At 45.2% G+C, this 22,791-nt stretch overlaps 1 protein-coding gene across 3 annotated transcripts in view; it reads left to right on the plus strand.

Annotated features, from left to right (window-relative positions):
• Positions 1-22,791, plus strand: part of LOC144178378 (protein turtle-like) — a 329,175-nt gene that overhangs the window by 299,973 nt on the left and 6,411 nt on the right. For 2 of the 3 annotated variants that reach the window (XM_077706171.1, XM_077706169.1), the window contains exons 8-11: positions 9,166-9,477; positions 13,597-13,725; positions 15,746-15,773; positions 18,974-19,056. In XM_077706171.1, the coding sequence (XP_077562297.1) occupies positions 9,166-9,477; positions 13,597-13,725; positions 15,746-15,773; positions 18,974-19,056 (552 nt within the window). The remainder of the gene's footprint in view (positions 1-9,165; positions 9,478-13,596; positions 13,726-15,745; positions 15,774-18,973; positions 19,057-22,791) is intronic. The other variant, XM_077706170.1, reaches the window with a different exon arrangement.

Here is a 22,791-nt window from a genome sequence, read left to right on the forward strand (position 1 = left end):
ACGTTTTTTTTTTTTTTTTCTGCTAAGCCTTCGTGGCGCACATGACGTCGTAAAAACAAAACAATGCAATGAAAAAGCACCATACTATCCCGAGGTTGTTTTAAATTCCTTTCCGTGAATGGCAGCGGGATGCCACTGTAAACAGTTACTTCCTTTCTCTTTGTCTCTCTCTCTCTCTCCCGCTCTTGCTTCTGTACCCAGAGCCCGCTGCACGTCGCGTGCGTGCGCATCACGCTTTTGAACACGAATAACGTTTTCAGTCAGAACCAGCCGTTCGCGTTTCCGCGCGGCAGCGAAGCTCGCTTGAATACGCGGTTGTTTCCGATGCGAGAGGACTGCGTCCCAAATGTGAATTGAATTCTCTCTGGCTGCCCAGCGAGGGAAAATCAAGCGCGTAAACGACGGGCAGAGGAATCGTCCGTGCTCCCGGCCACGTACCGAGCAGCGAGTGTGGCTCGCGCGCGCGCGCACAGGGCCGCTCGAATGAAGATCCAGAGAGCTCGCAACATCGTAAACACGTCGCTGTGCCCGCGCGGCCCCAAAAGAGCACCCAATGTATGCACTTCCTACTCAGCTAGGGTCATCACGCAAACGCTAACAATTCCGCTTAGTGCTCATTCTTGTTTTGACGATTACGCCATATGGACGAAGATTCTTATGAGGGAGCGAAAAGCGGGAAATGTGATCTGGGCGGGTAATAATTGTTGTTTGCCTTCCCTTATCCACAATCACTCTTCCGCGTTATTTCAGTGCTAGCTTGGCCCATTTTTCGAAGAAACATCCTTTCACCGTACTGTCTAAAGAAGTAATGACACGAAATTTCAAAGTTGAAATAACCATGTAAAAGGCTCCCTTTTTATCAAGAGATATCTCCCAGCAAGTTTCAACAGTAGCCGTTCAGTATAACATATTTTAAATCCATTTTAATCTCTGCCCGCAAGAGAAAGCCCAGAGCGGGCCAGCATGGTGTAACGGCGTAATTTGGTCCAGCACCGCTACTGTTGAAGGATGAGTCCGGCGACGAAGTACTCGAAGGTTTTAGAGGTTCAAAAGGTTAACTTGTTTAATTATTGACAATTCGATAGAGGCAAAACGTTACAACTCATACATAAAAATAGGAGAAAACAGGCAATCAAGAGCACTTAACGAAACATAGTTGGCGGGCGAAGGGCTCCGGCGTCTGGCCCCGACGACCGGCAGCAAGTGGCTCCCCTGGTGTAGCTGCTGCGCCCGCCCTCTCAATAGCCAGCGGAGCCGCGTTATATTCGCTTCAAGCGGTCCGGTGGGGGACGTATTGGGGGAAAAAGTGCATCCTGGAGCGTGCGGACCTAATGGAACAAGGCTTTTTGCAGCCAAACCGCGAGACGCTTCTTAGCTCCAATCAGCCATGTTCCCGCCAAAGTGAAAAAGAAAAATCAAACACAGGAGACACCAAGTTCAAACTCGAAGGCGCCCGTTTCCGGCAAAAGAATTACTGGTGAGAATAAAGTAGTTCATACAAACTCGAAAGGGGAAAAGACAGGCGGTCGTTTGAACCAGACCGAGGATTCGGAGCACAGAGCGGCCCGCGTAGACGCAACGGGGGGTCGGAGACGCCACTGCGGCGCGGTAACCTGAGACGGCCGATGGCTCGCTTCCCTCAACAGGCGCGTACTCCGGTCGGTCCGAGCGCAAACACACGCGCCGGAGCCGTTCCTAAGAAAAAAAGGGGGCCAGGACGTTGGCCAGGGCATAGTCGCGTCCGAAGCGCTTTCACACAAAGCACTTGGAAGCAAGAGCCTTGGCTGCGGGCACAGAACCCAAAACAACCAAAAAACATCAACAGACCTCCGCTTCGCGACAATGGCATCATCGGCTACTTGCCCCAAACTGCCGAAGTCGGGGCTCCCGTGACGTAGCCGACGCGCTGGCTGCGGTTGGCGTGCGCTGCTACACCGTGTGTACACGTCATTGTTTTGGGACCGACGTCATGCTGCCCAGGCGCGCGGGGATGGTGAAGACCTCAGCCGGTCTGGGCGAGCGCGTGCGCTCGCCTGCGCGCGCGTCCAGACGGGCAGCGGTGCGACAAGAATGGTGACGTCAGGTGCTACGTCCTGTCATGGCGGCCGCTAGGCGTTCGTTTTGTCGAAACGGAAACTGACACGAATAAACGATGCCGTAAATGATTGTTTACGCAGCGATCGACCGTCTAATGTACCATTCTATGATTAGTCGGCTAATCGACAACCATAGCAGCGAAAAAAACATAACACGAAAATTTCGTGTCAGTACTCCTTTAAATACTTATACGTGAATACAGACGGATGCCCCTTTTACTAGCAGGTTACGTGGCACAAAGTTTCACATCTGCGCGTCCTGGGTTGCTTAAAAATGCCGCTCCAAACAAAGAACGGGAGAAGAGGGAGGAGGGAACATCGCGCCAGCGATCAATAGCTAAGTGGCATGTTCTCCTTATGCCGCACCGGTGCTTCCGGAGTAGAAAAAAAAGGAAGGAAAAAGAAAGAACAGAGGGAGGCGCCTACAGCGGCCATCATCTCTACACGGAAAGGCGTGTTCGCGAGGGAACGTACCTCGGCAAATTATTGTCTCGATGAACGCGGCAAAATGTTAAGTGTGCCGGATTCGGGGACGTATATATATATACTTTACTACATTCGGGAGAAGGCCCGGGCCTCTCGAAAGGAATCTGTATTTCCAGCGTTTTTAAAACTAAAGCAAAACGCAGAGGCCGCATGAAAAATGAGGTGGGCGTGCGAGCCAGCGACGACTGAATCAATACGCTAGGATCATACATTTCTTATCCGTCTTTTTCTCGGCGTTCTTATTTCTTTTCGCCGCTTCGGTGAGAAGGTTAACGCACTCATCTAAGTGGCCTGTAGGAACGCACTTACATGCGTGGATGCGAGAACAGACGCACGCACACCAGGGTACACAATATAACGAATCCCAGTCGACGCACGCACGAATCGTATAAGGACGCTTGTGCGCCGAGGGCCCTCCATTAGAAGTTCGTGTTCCTGGGCACTCCGCCGCCCGGTCCGACGAGCCTCGCGTTTCTTGCACCGGGAATTTCGTAATCCTCTCCGCGTTCTTCTAAGAAACATGGCCTCCTTTTTGCGCTGAGTTGTTACAGTTCGCGCGTTACTTATTTTCTCGCACATTCTCGTCTTTTCTCGAACCGCCTTCTGCCTTACTTTTTCCTTCGGCTTGCTTAAGTGTCCCCGTTGCAAAGCGCTTAATCTTTTTTCGCGAAAATATGCTCCTTATCACGCAACAATAGCCCCTGCAAATGAAGAAGTTCTTGTTTCTGGGGAAAAAACACAAAACTAGGATTGAATTTTTTCGCAGCACGTAATACTCTAGATTTACTTGCTCGCGTGGAAGATATTTTTTCGGTGTAACTGAGAAATACTAAGAAAAATTTGGCAACGTGTGGCTAACTTTTTTGCACAAAGCGTGCGAACTGTGCAGGCTTTCAACCGAACCTGCGCGCAATAGACGCAGTTTACGCGCTCGGGTAACTCAGTCCGGTCAGTTCTCTCTACTCGGTTAAGTGTGGGGACAAGTTATTGCACCCCTCTTTTCGCTGGGGCGATGCGCGCGACAAAAAGTTTTTTTTTTCTCTCTCTCTTTTTTTTTTGATCTTGCCTTCTTCGGTTTGTTTCCCAGAGGTATGTTCGCTGTGCACAGCCGCCGAAAAATTGGTACACACTTTTCGCCACTGTCTTCATAACAAAAGACGACGAGGTATGGTAGTTAAGCCCCAGCGAGACGTTTTTCTGAGATTGACGGTGGCACGAATCTTCTCACCCATGAACTCCAACCGTTGCGCATTGCTGCACTGACTGGAAAGTTAACACGGTTGGAAATAACGCAACCAAACGCCGAGCCGATGCATTCTCACAATCAACCCGCACTTCGAAAACCCCGCATTCACGCGCTTCAATGAATCGTACAGGGGCCTTATTGGTGTGGGAAAGAGTATAAACGTATGCGAAAAGAAAGAACTGTATGACATCAAGATGTTGAGCAAAAGACGGGGTAGGGGGTAGGTAGACAGACTTTTATATGAGTCTCAGCCAGGTACCAAGTTGAGCTTTGAAGCTGTGTCCCATCCAGCGGGAACGATAATAATGAGGCGAAAAAGGATGACTAAAATACAAAAAAAATGGGCAAAGGCTGCGTAGTCTACTCTCTGACAATCTTTTGCGTAAGCTTTGAGAGCGGGCGCTGCCACCACCGAGGCTTGATGCAGTTTAGCGGAGGTCCTGAAGAGCTTAACGCAGGGGTGACGCCACATACCGAATACACCCCAAGCTTTAGGTAGCACACACGCACGCACGCCAGACGCCTCCCATTCCGTGTACACTTGGTAGCCCTTTTGTTTCATCCTTCCCGGCGCCTGGGCCGGGCGGCTTCAAAGAAGCACGGCCTTCGGAAGCTACACCCGTGTGCACCTTGGGAAAATGCACACACTCGCCTGCCCGCTCACCGTCGACAAATTTTTGGCATGGACATCAAGCTCGGAGTGGAGTTTTTTTGTTTGTTTTTTTCTGTGTCTTCCGCTAACCTCCATTATCTTAATTTCTCGCCATTTAAACATGCAAAACTCGCCGGCGTAGTGATACTCACCGGCTTTGTCAGGAAAACTGCCGCGATTTACAAACTTTTCCCGCTGTAGACCGGGGAGCACAATTAAAACGTTAACAACGGAGCAGTCACGAGACGTGCGTAAGGTAATGACGCTTCCTGGCCACCTCCTCCGATCCCCTCTCATTTAAGTTTTGAAGCCATTGGTTCTCGCGTGGGACGGGGCTTGGCGTTCTTAAGGCTTGCGCCCTCACAAAGGTGAAAGAGCGAATTGTCCAAGTGGTGCCGGTCTTCACTCTCTACGTCATCCCGTGGGTTCAGGCGGGCTCTTTCTATGGCTCGGTATAGGGAGCCGCCTGTCGTGGATGGCCCGCGCGTCCAACCGACAAGGCACCATGGCCCGTTGTCTTCACGATAGTACGAGCGTACGGGGTGGAGCACGGGGGTGCTTTCGAGGCGTGGTTTTGTAGGGGAGGCGATGGGACAGTTTTGTGGAGCTACTAGGCATCCGAGAGCTTTTCAGTGACTCAAAGGATTGCGAACGCTCATCTATACTGAGTTACTGTTTTCCGCGCTACAGTTCGCGGACGCCCCTGTGTCGTGGGTATGACTCTAAGCGACTGTGATGAAATTTGAGTCCTTCCTATAGCGGTAAAAAATTCCCGTCGTTGAAGTTCGACTTCCTGTCTAGTGGAACGACCGCGAAAGCAAACAGTGGCGCTAAAAACTGAATATATGGCTCTTAAAGCCGCCATTACCGCCGCCACATTTAAAACGAAGGACTCTTCCGTAGTAGAGTAAACTAGAAGATTAGACTGGATCCAACGGGCTTAAAGAAGGGAAGCAAACAAACGGAGAGAGAGTGTGTGTTTGTGGCCTTTAATGGTACTGGTGAGGTTGCCATAACAAACGGCACCTTAGGAAACAGCCCGAAAAACTTGGACAGAGAGAGGGAGAGCTGTTTCCTAAGGTGTCACGTGTACCCAACTAGCCCAAAGTCAAGCTTTAGTACTAACACACGCATCTAACCCTTCAGCGGTCGGGACCTAATTTTTCCGTTACAAATAATATTTTATATGTAATCTGAAGGTTTCTGGGCATGATACTTGTTTTTGAACTTTTACTTTGACAACCCACGTAAACGCATTAGAAAAAGGCCAGCAAAAGCACAAAAATTCGTTCCTGACGACACTGGGGTGCATAGATGCAATCAACTACAAGATGCTTTTGTTCCTCCATGTCTACAATTGGGCTAAATGAGTGCATTTGAAATTAACACAAAAACAGTTCCTATTAATATTTATTTACTGCATTGCTTAAGTACTTGACGGCGCTATTCAGAACAATGTCTCTGGAGAGGGAGAGGGAGAGGGGGACAAGGCTTTTTCATTAGATGAAAGCAGGGAGGCCTGCCTACATGCTACTCTGTGGGTTTGGGGCGGGTAAGGAATAAAAGCACTAAAGGAAGTAGGGTGTAAGGCCGAGAAATAAAAAAAAAGGAAGTAAAAATAATATTTAGCCTGTAGGCATGAGCGGGTGACGTAAAAAAACTCAATGATCTCTCAGTGTTATAATATTTACTCCTAAATTGTATAAGCGACGCCGATGTCAGGCAGGCAATCGTATATAGCTGTTAGCACTTTCCGCTGAGATGAGGGAGATAGCTATGGTCCAGCAAGTGCTTTTAAAGTAAGAAAACTGCGGTTGAGGCACTCACTTTTGTTTGAGGTCATCTCAGCTACCCTCGATACGCAGTTGTCGCAATAATGGTTTGCGGTTTGGCTGAGACGAGAGAGGCAGAAATTCGGAACCACCGCATTGAGGCGCAAGTGATGGTAGAGACTCTCCAGAAGGCTTCAAAACTGAACCGGTGTCCTCATTCCCAGACCACGATTTTTAATGATGCAAAAATGGGGACTGGTCTTCCGGAAGAGAGCAGGTGTAGTTGCGTTCGCTTACAGCGAGCTCCATCGTTAAAGCTGAGGAATCATGTTTCGTGAAAGATTTTTTCCTAGCATTCCTAGTAGCTGCCGCCATCAATTATCCTCGCCTGCTTTTTCATTGCCTATAATGCCGCTGTGCTCAGGACCCCATTGTAGTTTCACGTTCCCACGCGTCCATTTTTCCACCAGAAGTGCGTTACAGAGGCAATACAAACAAAATGAGTTCTCAGTTACGGAAATATCGCATGTTTTATATGTTCGAAATTTAACAATCATATCCTGTAATAGGGGCTTGAAATGGGAATATATAACAGTCTCAAATCTAGCAGTTGATTGTTTGAACAAATAAGGGAAGGGGGGGATTCAATGTTAGCTATTAAACTGTAAGAAAGGGATAGGAAATTCAAACTTGATGCATGAATAGAGAAATATCGACGTTAAATGAAAATCTCCGATTGACTTATGGAATAGGGGAAGAGGGTAATTGGTTCGGGCATGAAAGTATGGTGCTGTTAATGAATAGAGAGATGGAGATTTCATAACAAATGATTTATAACAGTGGGGTCATCTGAGTAAGCCTGGGAGTAACTGAAGTGAACCCTGAGAGTACGATAAGGGGTAATGCAAAAAAATGATCTAATTTCTGTTTTAAATGGTGGTGAGGGTGCCAAAAGATTGTAAAAGACCTCCTAAACTCCCCAAACGGAAAAACCGCTTTTTCAGCAGTCTTGTGGATTCGCTAACAGCTGCGGATATTCTAGCTTCAGGTTACTTACTTCTACTTTCCCTCTTCTCTGAAGGTTTTATTAAACGCAGCTCTTCGTTCGTTGAAAGTTTGGCTCCATGTTGTCTCTCCGGTCTTAATATGTTCTAAAACCTTAAGAGACGTGTCCTTATTACGCTCTATTTGAGCTCGCCGAAGTGTGAGATGTGTTGTAATTGATTTCTAAAGCTAACACAAAATTAAACTTGTTGAAGCAGTTCGCACCCTCTCTCCCCTCCCCTCCCCCCCCCCCCCCTTTCCTACTTCGCCTCCGACTTTTGAACACAAAATTTTTGGGACTAACGAAGCCGGAAATTCGCTACAGATATGCTCTCACATTTTAGTCGTAATTGAGTTAAGTTTTTCTGAACGAGATTATTTATCGGCATCTTTCCATGGCTACTTTTGCGGCTAAAAACCTATTGGTTGACTTTTGTCGAATTGTTACCATAAGTTAGTACGCATTCACAGAAACTGTTGTGGAGTTCAGTGTCACGAGGGCAGCAGTCTGAGGCATCCGCCGGCACCAGTAAAATGTACACAGGCACCATGAAAGTGCGAAAGTGAAATATTGGTTATTCTACAGCATAGAGTTTCATACTAATATATACTAGAGGGAAATCTGGCGCTGCATTCGCGGGCCGCCGTGGGCGGCGCCATTGCAGCTAGCGACGTTCCTCGCCTCCTTGGCTTGGTTAGCCACATGGCTTCTTTTTCGTCTTGGAGCCAAAAGGGGTAACATTGTTTTTTTGTTCATCTCGCATGAAGCTTCTAAATAATCCCTGACAAATAAATCTTTCTGGAGCTTTAATTTTATAATAATAAAACAAATTCTATTAATCTGCGACAGTATAATCGTTGCATTTTTGCAGCCAAAGCTAACTTTTGAGCCTGTTCATGAGCCATGCCAAGGACAAGTGGAACGTGCCTGCCCGGTACATGACGGCACGCTCGCCGAAGCGCGGCTCCCCTAGACGGTGGCGCCAGATTTCCCTCTAGTGTATATTAGTATGAAACTCTATGTTCTACGGTTTTCTTTACGTTCTTTCGCTTTGGGCTCAGGAGGTTTCTTTTAAGTATCGGTCTATCGATTCGCCAGGAGCACGTTTTGTTGCGTTCAACCTTCACCTCAGCAACACTCGCTTGCTGTGAAACAGCCTGTACAGGCAATGAATGAATGAATGAATGAATTTATTGTAAACAAGGAAAGGAAAGACCACCAGCAGGCGTAGTTTGTCTCACCTAAGGGTGGACACCGGAACGCCTGCTGGTGGGGGCGGGGGGGGGGGGGGGGTGTAGGGAATGGGGAAAACAGTTGTACAGGAAAGGGAGGATAGAGAGAAGGAGAGGATACATATATACAAATATACAGGTCTAACAGGACATATATGTACAATATATACAAGGTAAACACTAAAACACGAAGGCAAAAAAAACGAAAAAAAAAACAAGAAAAAAAAAAAACAAAGCACCCACACACACACCGTTTAGTTTATGTGGGGAGAAAGCGGAGAGCCGGGAGGAGTCCTGAGGGCCTCATGAACTCCGTCCCGCTCTCTGGCCTCGAATCTACTTTTGTACAACTTGTCGCTTTGTAGGTGTAATACTACTTCGCCAGGATCTGCCTTTTGTTGCCTTCAACCTTCACCGCAGCACACCCCTACTTGCTGTGAAGCACCCTTTAAAGGCAAACCTCGAATCGTCTTTTGTACCACTTTTCGCTTTTTTGGTGTAATACTTCGCGGGAGCTGCGTTTTCTTGCCTTCACCTTCACCCCAGAATTACTATACTTGCTGTGAAGCACGCTTTAGAGGAAAACTCGAGCCTGCCTTAAGACAACCTGTCGCTTTTAACTCCTCCACTTCGCAGGGCCCCCGGATTCGGTGATCAACTGCTCGCAAGTGAACGCCACCGAGGAGGGCGTCTCCCTGGAGTGCGTCGAGGGTCCCTGGGACGGAGGCATGTCGGCGCCCCTCTTTCTGGCCGAACTGTACGACGCGGACTCTGGAACTCTGCGCGCAAACCTCACCAGCACACCGGGCGGTGGTGCCGCCTTCGTCGTGCGCGGCCTGCCGGGGGGCGCCACCTTCCGCGTGCTGGTGTACGCCACCAACGGCAAGGGCCGCAGCGCCCCCTACGTCTTAATGGCCCACACTCTGCGGCCAGCAGAGAAGTTTACGGGTAAGCGAGCCTCTTTCCGACGCTATGTAGCTGTGAATGCTAATCACCTGACTTAATACTTAATTTGTGGCGCCGTAGGCTTCGCCGGATGGCACACACGATGTAAGCTTTGGAAGCGATCGCAATTCAACGTATTTTAGAAAAATGATGGTAAATGGCATAGAGCTAATGTGTCATTATCATGCGAATACCGAAAGAAAAACACTCAAGCTTTAAAAAAAAATAATCTTGAATAAAGCTATAGAAAAATGCGTAAAATGTTGAGAGTACCCTTTATAACCAGCATACAGAAGTTTCTTAAACAAAATAAAAATAATCTGCATGGTGTACTCTCTTGTTTAGAATTTCCTTGAAAACAATATAAAATACGGGAAAATCTGCTTGCACGAAAACCCACTATTCATCGATGAAGTCAAAATAGTGTGGAGTTCAGAGGGGGCAGGAAAATCAACGTTTGAAGTCTTAAGCTAATCTTATCATAGCGGATTCCAAGCTCACGGCACATCATACCTAGTAACAGCGCTGGGCCTCGACCAACTAGAAAAAGCAAGTCAATGATAAAAAGTGTACATATGGGAAAAGCGTAACTTTATGTGAAAAATTTGCTGGGCTGGAAATTGATGCTTAGGTTCGTGTGCTCGAAGTACGGTGTGTCTTCCTTCGCATTCTGGATGGTGTCTGGTCCTCAAAATTTTGAGCATATTTATATTGAAGGTACGAAACAAAATACTTTTCAGTTAAAACGTTAATTACTGACCCGAAGCAAACACTAACTAAAGCTAACATGACGAGGAGCCTTATTGTTGGGTTTTCTGTTCAGGGTAGCGTCACACATGAGCAGTTTACGTTGGGGGTACAGATTAATTTTATTGGGCGGTTCTGCAATCGCACAGAAAACGAGGATAGGTGTACACGATGGGGCTCCCGACAGGGCACTTCATGGTTGCCAGGAAGGCCAAAAATAGTAGGGTGTGCCGTCAAGCTGTAGCTTGTGCCCTTGAATGTCCCTGTTTAGAACTCTTCCAGATCCTCCTTACAATCCCATGCGTGGTATAATCTAACAAAAAACCCTCATCTGGACACCCAGTGTTTAGCAGAATATGCTACTGTTGTTTTACCACTTGTTCGTTTTACCTCAGCTTATTTATTCATTCGTTTTTTGAATTTGATCTGGTATCATTCTTTCGCCTGCGGGCGAAATATTGGGCCGAGCTCCCACGTCACTTTTTTTGCTTTACGCCGTCACCTTGACTTAGCAGGTAGACTCAGCACTAATAACTTCCATAATAGGCTTAAATGGACACATAAATGCGTGTCTGAAATTCTCTCATCGTCATAACAGCCACCGTTAGCAGCATCACGTTGTTCGATGGTGTTTATGGCATGACGAAGGCCATTGAATTCCAATCTCTGCCCAATCTGCGTCGTTCGAACCTGTTCTTCACCCCCCGAGCTCTCGAAGCTCACTTCTTAGAACAACCTGCCTGCCTTCTCCTACTTCTCATTGTGTCCCTTGGTAGCCATTTTGTTTCCCGAGCGGTATCCCTGTGGTCCGTCTATCCGAATCACAGGGATGGCCGATACAAGCTTCGCTCCAGCACGCAATCTGACCACCTATGTGCAGTGATCAATCAGAACCCCCCCTAAGAAAATCAAGTTTACTATCTGCGGCTACTTACAACTGCCTTACATCTGAGACTAATGGGAAAGGCATTTGCCCTGCAGTGGGCTAGATAGGCTGGTGCTTCCTGCAGCCAATAGAAAGTGGTGAAATGGGCATGAGCTTCTTATGGCGGCCGTCATTTTCACTGACCAATCCTCTTGAATGGGCATTTGAAAATTGGCATTGGTTATGTTTAGCTCGCAGCTAAATGGGAATTGGTGAAGTGGCCGCCGAGAGGTTATGACGGCAGCTGCCAACGTGATTGCACAATACACCGGATTGGGTATGTTGTCAGCCCTATATTCAGCAGTAAAGTATGGTCAGAGTAATGTTGAGTCTAACGATGGGCCAAGCAACGTCAAACTCATAGTAGGTCGAGGTGCACCTACCGGTTGTCGGCGTTTCTAAGGTCAAAGGCTACAACGCATTTACGAGATCCTACTTCAGTCAACTGTAGCCATCGAGCTGGGCCTTAGAGTGCGCATGCTCTACTCGCTTTCTGGAGGGCCTGGGTACGCTTCCCATCTAGTTCCAAATGTTCCTAATTGTCGTGTCAATTTAATTTCTTCACACTTATTTGCTTTGCGCTGTCGGGTAATTTAGGGGCTGTATCGCTTATACGGACACCGATGACGGCTGTATGTTCAATTGGCGCTTAATGCTGTCGCATTAAAATAGCATTTACTTGCCCTCCCCCATCTCCTCCATACCACTCCGAGGCCCGTGCTTCGCTATCTTAAAACGGCAATGCTCTCAATAAGACCAGTGCTAAGACAGTCGTTGTACGTTCGCGTTGTACATACTAAGAGAGAGAGAGAGAGAGAGAGAGAGACTTGAATGTAAATTGAAGAGGTCAGCCCCACTAACGTTAGTTCTTGCTACTCGCTATTGCAGTTACTAGCAGGTTTGTAAATCCCTATGGTTACTGGTCACAATCAAGCTCTTATTTATTTTACTCTTATATTTCACAATCAAGCTCTTACATTTATTTTCTCTCTCAACTTCTCATAGAGGAACGCAAAAACGTAATTTGTAAGTATGTCGAAGCGATGAGGTGGTTCCCAAGACCACAGTGGGAACACTCATTCATCTTTGAGTTATAGGTGGAAAAGTTATTTTTGGTGCGCTGCACTGTGACGTTGCCTTACATTGACGTCATGGTAGGCTTAATTATAAACTTCGCTGTTTCTTTCAACTGCGTTTCGATTCTAGCAGCCCTTCGACCTTAGAACTTTATCTCTAAAGTTTAATTATTTCTTTCTATTACAACTTGTAGCTTGTTTTGGAAATGATCGTTTTGTGGTTCGATGATGCAACGAACATGACTTTCCCGGATACTACCATTTACTCTAACTTAGCCTCGTAGGTGAAAGCAAACTGGCTCATACTTATGCAACATACAGTTGGGAGGGATTGACCAAGAATTAATGAGAGCTTCGTGCACTGTGCCAGATATGCCGACCATTTCTAGTGCAGACAATTCGAACATGTACCGGATAAGCCACACCCTCCAGTCCCCGACTTTTATGGCTGCAAACGCGCTCTCATCCTCATCTTGTGTGAGCACCGAAAGTGCCATTTAGACATCTGTAGATGGTGTTCCGGCATCCCTATCCCCTGACGACATAGCTGGCGTGGCGAGCGGAGCAAGGATCCCCGGCTCACTTCTATTTCAGACTTCCTCCCACAGCTTACTATACTTATTGGTACAATGCCCATTTGGTTTGCAATAAATGAGAAGTGGGACGATGACACAGGACTGGCACGCTGGGAACGCGACGCGTATTAGGAGAGTGCTGCACCTCGTGTGTGGCTTTGACTTTTCGCTGTACGGGTAACTGAACGCCGTCCTCTAGGGCTCGACCATACCTTCGAATAAACATAGTTACTATACAATACAGAATTTATTTATTCGTAGGACACTGACGCGGTCTATCATGCAATAACGCCTACTGATGTTTACTTTTGTCGCAAACGATGCACCAATGATCCCACCTTTGCTTTCACCGCAATCAGTCAGTTTTCAATGCCCTCGTAAAAAAGTAAAAATGAATAAAACAATGGGGAGGCTAGGGCAGGGCATAAGAAACCCATCGCAAAATCTTTGCCTTTCAATTTTGAATCGCATTCTTGTTCCTATAGTTACGTTTAACTAGCTTCTCTTCTTAGAATGTTTATTGTTCTTTTCTTGGTGCTCATTTCCGCCCACCCCACGCTATATCCAAAGTTAAATCCTGTGTACGCCACCGGACACAGAATGCTTGTGTCCCTCCCAACACTTTGCTAACACTTTGGAATTGCAACCGAGGTGCTTCAACCGTGTCTCTCGCGCAAGCCCACGTTTCTCAATGTCACCCCTTCCACGGGGGCATGCTGCGACGTCCTCCTTTCTCTCTCCTGATCACTTAATCTGCTCTTTTATTTTTTGATTCCCTCCATGCCGCCCTTTGCAACAGCAGGGGTTCAGGGGATGATCGTCATTCGGCCGTTCTTGGGCGTGCTGATCGGCATCGTCATCGCGCTGGTCATCGCTGCGGTGGTCGTCATTATCTTCATCCGCTGCAAGAAGCACGGAAGACGCAAAGGTGCGAGACAACCTTGTATAGTGCTCGGCGCTGTTGTCATGACGCCTGAAGGGCACAGCTGGCGCAAAATAAGTTACCTTACTTCTCTTGTAGTTTTGTGAGTAGTGTCGGTAGTTGTTTGCATGACGTGGCAGTAACTGCCCACTTATGGTGAGTGCGTGATTGTACCTAGCGTTGCGGTTATTATACTGCCACTCCCACTGGTACTTCTCTAAACTCTTCAGTAGGATTCATTTTATCATAGAGGCTGCACTAATATATGCCTTTAATATTTTCCCTCCCTTCACAATGGCAGCCGTCCTCTTTAAAAAATTGCGTTTTCTCAGGGAAAGTGTGGATTGTCGCAAACAGGCGTCCTTTATAAGTAACACAAAAAAAAGAAGAATATTCAATGCACTCTTTTGGCCGGCGCAAAACAAGCAAAAACATTATAGGTTCATATGTATATGTATGCTTGGCAGCAAGACAGAGCAAAATTAAGCTTTAAATTTTGGGGATATTACGAGATTTTTCGTTAGCTAAGAAGGGCGTTGTAGTGAAGGGCTCCGGATGAATTGCGACCACCCGGGGATGTTTTACGCGTTCCGAAATCTTGGCGCATGGGCGTTTTTGCATTTCGACTCCACCTGAAAAGCGGCCCCCGCGACCGGAATCAAACCCGCGTCCTTGGGCTCAGCAGCACAACGCTTTAAACACTCAGCCACCGCGGCAGGTACACAGTGACAGAGTAGCACTTTAAAAATGTAGTGACGAAAACCCAAATCTCAAAGCAGCCATGAAGAGAAAATACAAGTTTGGTTAATTCAAAAGATTGCCTCGTTAGAATCATACTGACACCACTTTTAACGAAACTTCGCTCAAATAAGCTATATAACTAGGAGGAAAGGGAATGGCCATGCGACCCACTAGCTCATTTCCCGCAACAGAACCTATGATGTCATACCAGACAGCTCTGCGATTGGCGGAGGGCGGCAAAAGTAAACGCAAATTAGGCAGAACTTATAAGCTTGCCGAACGAGCTATTTGCGCTTAAATTTAGGGCACATTTTTTTTAAAGCCCTAAGAATGGTGGGACAAACAGTGGAAGTTACGAAAGCACAGGTAAACCTAGAAGTACCGATGTGTACTGCCGTTGGTACTGCGCGCACTATGCTTGGTTTAGCTGCACAGGATTGCGGGGCTTTAGGGTTGTTTCAGACGACACCGGTCGATTGATCCAAGCGACGATGTCTAACGTGACCGTATTTGTCGAGCGAGCACCATGTTTCACGAAACGATTGTCTCCGTGAGCAAAACAAGCTTAGTACAAATACGTTCACAAACAAACCAAATGCAGAAAACGGCTTGCCATGGTGTGGTAGCGCCATCTAGGTTCACTAACGGTAAACACGGCCCTGTAATGTCATTGGAGATTACGAAAACGCACGATTTAGCGGGAAAATCAATATTTTAGCTTAAATTAATTTCTCAGTGAATAAAGCATCGTTTCGGACAAGCGCTGGGGGCACTACAAAACAAGAAATCTTTCGAATAACGCAAACTTGTGTTTTGTCTTCATGGCTCCTTTAAAAGGTATTACCGATTTATTACGACAAACAACCGGCGTCAATCTTTTAGAGTAATGTTCTCTATGTCCGGGTTACTCTTTCTGACTTGCTCATTCAGTAATGTCAGTAGTTGATATTTTAACAATTGCATTCCGTAGATGGCCCGATATTTCATGACTCCATTCTCAGGTGCGACAAGTTTAACAAGCGGGTAACGTTCTCGTGAGAGCGGCGAATCATGTGGCCTTATTATTCTTTCTAACTTATATGTCATGCAACATAGTTTTTACGTCTATAAATAATTTCTCTAGATGACGTTGTGAGCTATGAGCAGTTATTTTGTCAGGGCGAGATAGGAAGCCTTGCTTATTATCTTTACGGCTCTTTTTTGGGGAAGTGGAATTTTCAGGGAAGCAGGTTAATAAGAAATATTTACTGAGATTTTTCACGCCCTTTTGTTTCCCTTTTTTCAGGTTCGGAAAAGGAGCAGATGGAAGACAAGTAAGTAAACATCCTTACAGTTCGCAAAAAAAAATCAGCAGTGAAGTATGACTGCTTGGAAAAGCTATACTATATTTTATCAGCACACGTGTTAAGTAACCTGTCTGTGCTTAAAAACCTTTGTTATCTGTTTCAAAAAGCGAATTATCGCCATTGGGGTTTAGGTGGTCTGTTTACAACTTTTATTTATTTATTTATTTATTTATTTATTTATTTATTTATTTATTTATTTATTTATTTATTTATTTATTTATTTATTTATTTATTTATTTATTTATTTATTTATTTATTTATACAGCAAGATCTTCTTCTAGGCTACTTTTTGAACTATAAAACGCTATATATAAAAATCTTAAATTTTACCCCATAAACATCATTTTAGCTAAAGGGTAACTATCTACATTAAAGGTGCCATGAAGAGAAAATACAACTTCGTTTAATTTGAAAGAACTAGGATTCAGTATCTCACTCAGCTCCATTACAGCCACAAAAGATGTTTTTTTAACGAAAAAAAGCAAGAAGTATTTAAAAACTTTCAAATTTTGCGCCACGGTGACGTGTTATGAGCAAGAATGACGTCACACGGGCCAACAATAAAACATAATTTTCAGTACGTTAACTGCAGGTTAGCATTCAAGTAATGCGCTAAAATGGAACTAGAGGCCCCATTACAGACGTCCAGTCATGTGTCGTCGCGACAGGTCAGTTAGGCGGCCGCCAATCGCACAAACAAGGTTCCGTGACGTCATAGAAAAGTTGCGGGAAATTGGCTAGGGGGTCGCGACTGCTTCACACGTTTTCTTTAATATCTCCATTATTTGTTCGAAGATTGCGATGATATTGGTATCATTGTTATCGGGACTAAGCAGTCTTTCTAATAAACCCAACTTGTATTTTGTCTTCATGGCTAATTTAAGGAACTCTCAGAGCACGTTCTATGTATAATATTCCCCTTCGTATTAACTCGACCTGAGCCTGTAAAAAACAGTAACAGCCTTATGCCATACAATAGGAGAACTGATACTTTATAATTAATTAGAGGTGTGCGACTACTTAATATGGGGCTGCGAATGGAATGAGAATACTATAAAAAATTAGTTCCCAATAACTGATAGAGAAAAAAGATTACTTAGGCATCTACGACTTACCATATCCGAGTGTTCATGTACTAGAACTTGATAAGATTATGGTACAAAAGATCAGACAAGATGGCGAAGAACAAATATTTGGTTTTGATGGCTATGAAGAAATTCGGTTTAAGATGCTGTGTATACCGGTAGTAGGTATGACTAGCTCTCTCCAGCTATTAACGTGGCTGGTATGACCAGTACCTTATTGGAAGCATTTCCAACAAGTGATGACTTTTGATTACTCACTGATGCCATTATAGCACTTGAGAACTTATTTTCGGCTTATCAATCTTACACAAGTAGGGTTCCGCTTGAGATAACATGCGCCAGTGTCAGCATCTACTCGCTTTGCGCTTGGCCTGGACGTGCTAAGCTTTTTTGCCAACCTTTGACGTCGTGCAAAGAAGCCAGCCTGAACAATTGTGCTATGTGGTGAAGTCTGAAAGTTTGCGTGTTCGAAAATTTTAAAAGCATCGCGTACTTCAAACGGTAAAATGCGATGTGGTTCTAATACAAAAGAAAAACACTATTCGCGAGGTATTTGAAGGTCTGATTATTCGCACACATCTTATGGTAACCATGCATGATATAAACACGTTTTTCTGTGTCGTACTTCTAGCCGACTAATAAAAAAACTTGCGTTGAACAATTGGGATTCTTTCTTTTTCGTTAATTTCAACATAAAGAAATAGGACCCAAAGTTATGTGGGTGTTATAGACAATGAAGATGTTCAAAATAAAGGTTTTAAACATTCTACTCCTAATCGAATCGTGGACCCGGGTGGAGAAAATCTGGAATCTGCAAATATTACGTATTGTCAGCTAAAAATGTAGGGCTCAAGTTGTCGCTTTTATTGCAGTATTCAGCAAAACTTGGATCCATTTAAATGATTGTGCGAAAGCTAGGTAATTTAGTAATTTTCTGCAAAGGGACAGAGAGAGAGAGAGAGAGAGAGAGAGAGAGAGAGAGAGAGAGAGAGAGAGAGAGAGAGAGAGAGAGCTCTTAAATGTGAACTGGCGAGGTCAGCCCTGCAGTGACAAGGCTTCCTACGGCAGATGACTACAGTGATGAGTGGTGAATGTCGGATGTTACAGGTGCAGCAGCGAGAAAACAAGCAAGCAATGGTAAAAACAAAAAAAAAAACAAGAAAATGCCCCTAGCAAAGTTAGACATGAAAATAAATTTGAAAAGAATATCGTTAATGTAAACTCTGAATCAAAATATAAAGTAAAACGTGCAAAAAAAAGGAAGAACACCAACCCAAGAAAAAGAAATAAACACCACAGCGCGAAAGAGAACATATCTTGAGAGTTGAGGAACTTGCACTGTTTGCGATCTAGAAATTTGTCCAGGAACAGGAGCAGAACGTTTCTTCCGAAGGTTCTAATTGCGTTTTTGGCCCAGCGCCCAAGTTCGAGACTGCCTCCATGGCGTACACGAGACAGGGAACACGCTGCAGTTTTTCGCGCAGCAGTGAACCGAGGGCACCTGAAATTGTGTGGTGCGACTACAAAGAGCAGTTTTAGAGCTTTATCAGAAAACATCGCAGTAGCAAGGGCAGTATTCTTTTCGACCGCAAAATTTCCTTAAATCAGATGGACACCACCTTTTTTTCTTTTACTTAAAGGAGGAGGAGATAGCCTTTATTACATCAGGAACACGCTAGGTCAAGTGGGGGAAGAGGGAGTAGAGGGTGGGATATTCGTAGCTTGGGACATCTTGAAAATAAACCGTTCAAGTTGAAGCTAATTGGCTCCTTACGAAGGTTAAATAAAAAAAGACCTCTTCGTCAAAGGCTTCAGCGGACACCAAGGCGTTTTCTTATTTATTTTGTTGATGTAACACATGTGGAATTCATTTTATGCAAACAAATGCTTACCTTCTCAGTAAAGGCTTCATTACGAGGCAATTCTCTCTGCACCGACTTTTAAAATCCTTTATAGCAATGAAAAGAGCTCAAACTGTTTCGACCAATCAGTACCGCTTTTATGTCGCATAGAGATAACGCGCCATTAAACGCTATGCATTGCTCAGGACTAAAACCGTACTCTAATTCCTTCCACGTGCAGATCGATGACGCTTCTGAAGAAGGATCCCGACGAGTCGGTCGATATGGAGGAAAAAGGCCCTGACATAATTCCAGCTACCACAGGTAATGCACAACGTTTATCTCTTATGTTTCTCTAACAAGTTGACGCTGCCACATCCTCCACGTTTAAAGTATATTATTTGAACCCAAATGCTCTCTTTATTTATCAACAATACTGTCGTCCTCATTTGAGGGCATAGAATGTGAGCATGCATAATCTGCATTCCATGCCACAATGTATCAGGCAGACCCTCAGACACTGCGTGCGTGTGTATGTGTGTGTGCGTGCGTGCGTGCGTGCGTGTTTGTGCGTGCGAAACTTGCATTATAAAAACCTTGGTATGAATGCTTGTTTTATTTGCACATCGCAACGTCGACGCTTTGCTGTAGCAATAGCCGAATATTTACCCAGCTCCGTTTGCGGGACACTGCCTGCAGTTTCGAACTTCCTGCGCCTCAGTGAGTTGTCACAACAAACGGAGCGAGGGCGCCACAGGTGCTGATGTGTTTTCTCCTGCAGTGGGTAGATGTCGCGGCATCCGAGCAGAGCTGTTTACGCGCGCGTCGTTGAACCTGGGCTTTTATCCTTTTCTTTTCTTTTGGCATGCCAAGGCTCCCACAATACCGTCCGAGCCATATTTTTGCAGGGATTGAATGCTACTTCATCTCTTCCTCCCATTTTTTTTTCACTTCGTACAGTGAAACCCTTCTATTTTTTTTGTCACACATTCCCGCAGCCTTGCAGGGGCCACTAGTGCGCTAGCGCTTAGCATAGTATATTATAGTGGACAGAAGCAGCGGTTTACGGGGCTAGAATGCTGACAATTTCCGAAAGCTATATTTTTCAAAAATTGAAGTGCAGCTGCAGTCAAAATTGCAAGTTGGATAAAAATAGATCGATGAAGCACCCGTTTCATGTAAAGCGATTTGGGGTACAAATAACCAGGCGTCGCCGCTCTCCCTTTTTTATTTATAATGGGTACAGAATGTAACGGAGAGGAGACAACACAGGAACAAATTTCCGACCTTGAACGAAACTACAGGAACCCTCTGCCTCTACAGCCTCCATGGTTTTGTGCACGCGGATAAACGTTGAGCTATGAGCTTCGGAAAATAATTTTATTTGCGAACTGATTTCTATATCAATCCGCATTTTGTGCTTTGGAACGGTGACCATTCAGATCGACGCTGAGCATTATCCAGTGGGCGTTGTCGAAAGTGTGCTTCAGCACACTGCCACAGATTTCACGCTCTGCTTTCACGGCGAACAGTTGGCGAGACATTCAATGCCGTTCTCAACAAATTGTAAGGGAGATGTCGTCTGATCTATTTTTGTGAGGACGATTTTATTAATCACGACTCCACTACATCAGATGTTATAAAGAATTGGCAAAATATTTTTATTGAAAGCTTTAATTCCACAAAAGTCTATTCAACAATTGCGCTCGGCATGAAAGTTCTCTATGTTGTCTCGAAGAAGCTGCCCTTTAGCACTTGAGTATGCATTGGTACAGAAATCATACCGCAACATAAAGAGGGCATCAGGTGCACTTCGGCTTTAAAAACATATTTTTAAGGATTAAAACCATACCAAGAGCGCCCATGCAAATTGGCGAGCCCTGAAGTAATTTGTAATCACAACGACATTTTTATTTACCAGCAATTTCCACTGCGTTATGAAATGTTGTAGCATATAACAGAACGTATATATAATGCTATCCAATAGGCTACCTGCATATTTTTCTTATTGTTTCCGTAGTGTAGGATGGTCCACATAATTCGTAATTAGGGTATTAGTGTTTCTTCAAAGAGCACATTAAGATATTTTCAGGCGGTGAAACCAAAAAATAGGTGGTATTGCTCAGCATCCTTTCTCAAACGTAACCCCAGATAAATCATTGTAAGCGTGTGGTCAGTATCGCCAAATTCGTGTAGGAGGACTTACGGGTACCAAAAACGGTATTCTTCGTCAAAATAAGACATACGCTTTCATCGCCACCACAATCTACTACCACTACCAGCATCCCTATCATCATCAACGTTAAGAGGCCCCCTCAGAGGCCTGCATCTGAATAGGTCTGCAGACAACCGTACAAATTTCACAATGTGCTCTCTTTCGTTTGCACTAATTCTCCAACCACTACGACTGTTTGAACCTTTAGGTATACAAATGGTATTACACAGCTCGAACCAGCGTTTCTGTCACATCATGCGCGCAGCCCCAGGGGATTAACGACACCCTGAGAAAATGGCCGCTTGAGACCGGCACGTTCTCACGCATCGTCCATCGGATGTACTGGTCATTCTCACAGTGAAGGGAAAATTCAATATTTCGCAGCTATAGCTTGAATCTGGGAAATAGTGCCTGCATTCATCATGTCACCGTTGATTCCTTAGTTGTTGCAAACTTTCTCTTTCATTTGTTGTGATGAAACCATTGTTTTACCGTCTACGTATGTGAGAGGCATTCACGAAGTCTTACTCTTGACCGGAATGGCAGCCAGTGAGGTGTGCGAAGTCTGCGGCACGCCGGAGACCTTACGACACCCTCTATCTCAGTTCCGACGTTTTTCAGCTGAGAGAAAAAATCTCTCCTCAACTACGTGGAACCTAAACTCTCGGCGGCCGTTCCCTGTTGATAAAAGTACTGGTTCACTGGCCTTCTCCGTCATCAAAGTAAAAGGCGGCGAAGCGCTTAAACGCTTCCTGAAAACGACGTACTTGCACAAGAGAATGCATCATAAGGCTCTAGGGACACTCACTCAGCTCTGACGTCTAGTGTCCTAACGCTGGCCACACTTCTCTACGGTCTATCCTTACCTTTCACCCTTTTTTTTTTCTTTCGTCTTTTTTCCCATTTGTATTTTTTCCGGACGTGCAGAATAGCAAAATAAACCACAGCCTATTTCACGTTCCTAGCTTTCCTTAACTTTTTTTTTTGTCCCGCCTTTTGCCTATGCTGTTGGGAATGTATTTTCGATGCATAAAATAATTGACACTAAGAATTCTTTTTTTAATCCTTGCAGTGTTTTACGTGTCATGTTAAATAAACCCCCAAACGATTCCTACCTTGTTGAGAAGACCACACGCCGAAAGACACCTCTCGATTTCATTCAAACAGATCCCCCCGAAAGTGCAGAGCCTCCAGATAAGGCGTAAATTTAACCTGTGAGTTGAAGTGCTCCAAAAACTGTGTGCCAGAGCCGGCATGACTATAAGATACGTGTGTGCAATCCCGCCTCGGCAAATCTGGCTAAAGAACTCGGGCGCGCGTATTGGGATTGCCGAGGTCGTGACTTCTAAAAATTAGCAACGCAAATATTTAGGATATACAAGCATAAGCCGTGTTTATATTTGGCATGTTTTCCTCCAGTTGGCTTCAACGTACTTTAAGCTGCAGATGTTGTGTAAACAAAAACTTAATGATTTTTATTATTGTTACGTTATTGTTGGGAAGTTTAGTTTTTCCCGCGCCCGAAATCATCTAGTACACGTAAATTTGGAAGCGACTCTAAAAAAGACGCCAGGAGATAACGGTCATAGGGATGGCAGAAACAAAAAGAAGGAGGAGCAGACAGCCTTTATTACATCGGGAAGACGCTAGGTCAAGTGAGGGAGGCGGGGGTAGAGGGTGGGATGTTCGTACCGTGGGACATCTTGAAAATAAACCGTTCAAGTTGAAGCTTGTCGGCTCCTTACGAAGGCGAAAGAGGCCACGTGAGGTGAGGAGAGCAGTCTCACGGCTCTAAACTGCTCGCGCTAGACCGCTTTCAGCGAAGAAGCTGAAATAGGTTTTGG

Source organism: Haemaphysalis longicornis, unplaced genomic scaffold, assembly GCF_048455015.1.
Source record: "Haemaphysalis longicornis isolate Haplotype H1 unplaced genomic scaffold, Haemaphysalis longicornis Haplotype H1 scaffold_4, whole genome shotgun sequence".
Taxonomy (NCBI): Eukaryota; Metazoa; Arthropoda; class Arachnida; order Ixodida; family Ixodidae; genus Haemaphysalis; species Haemaphysalis longicornis.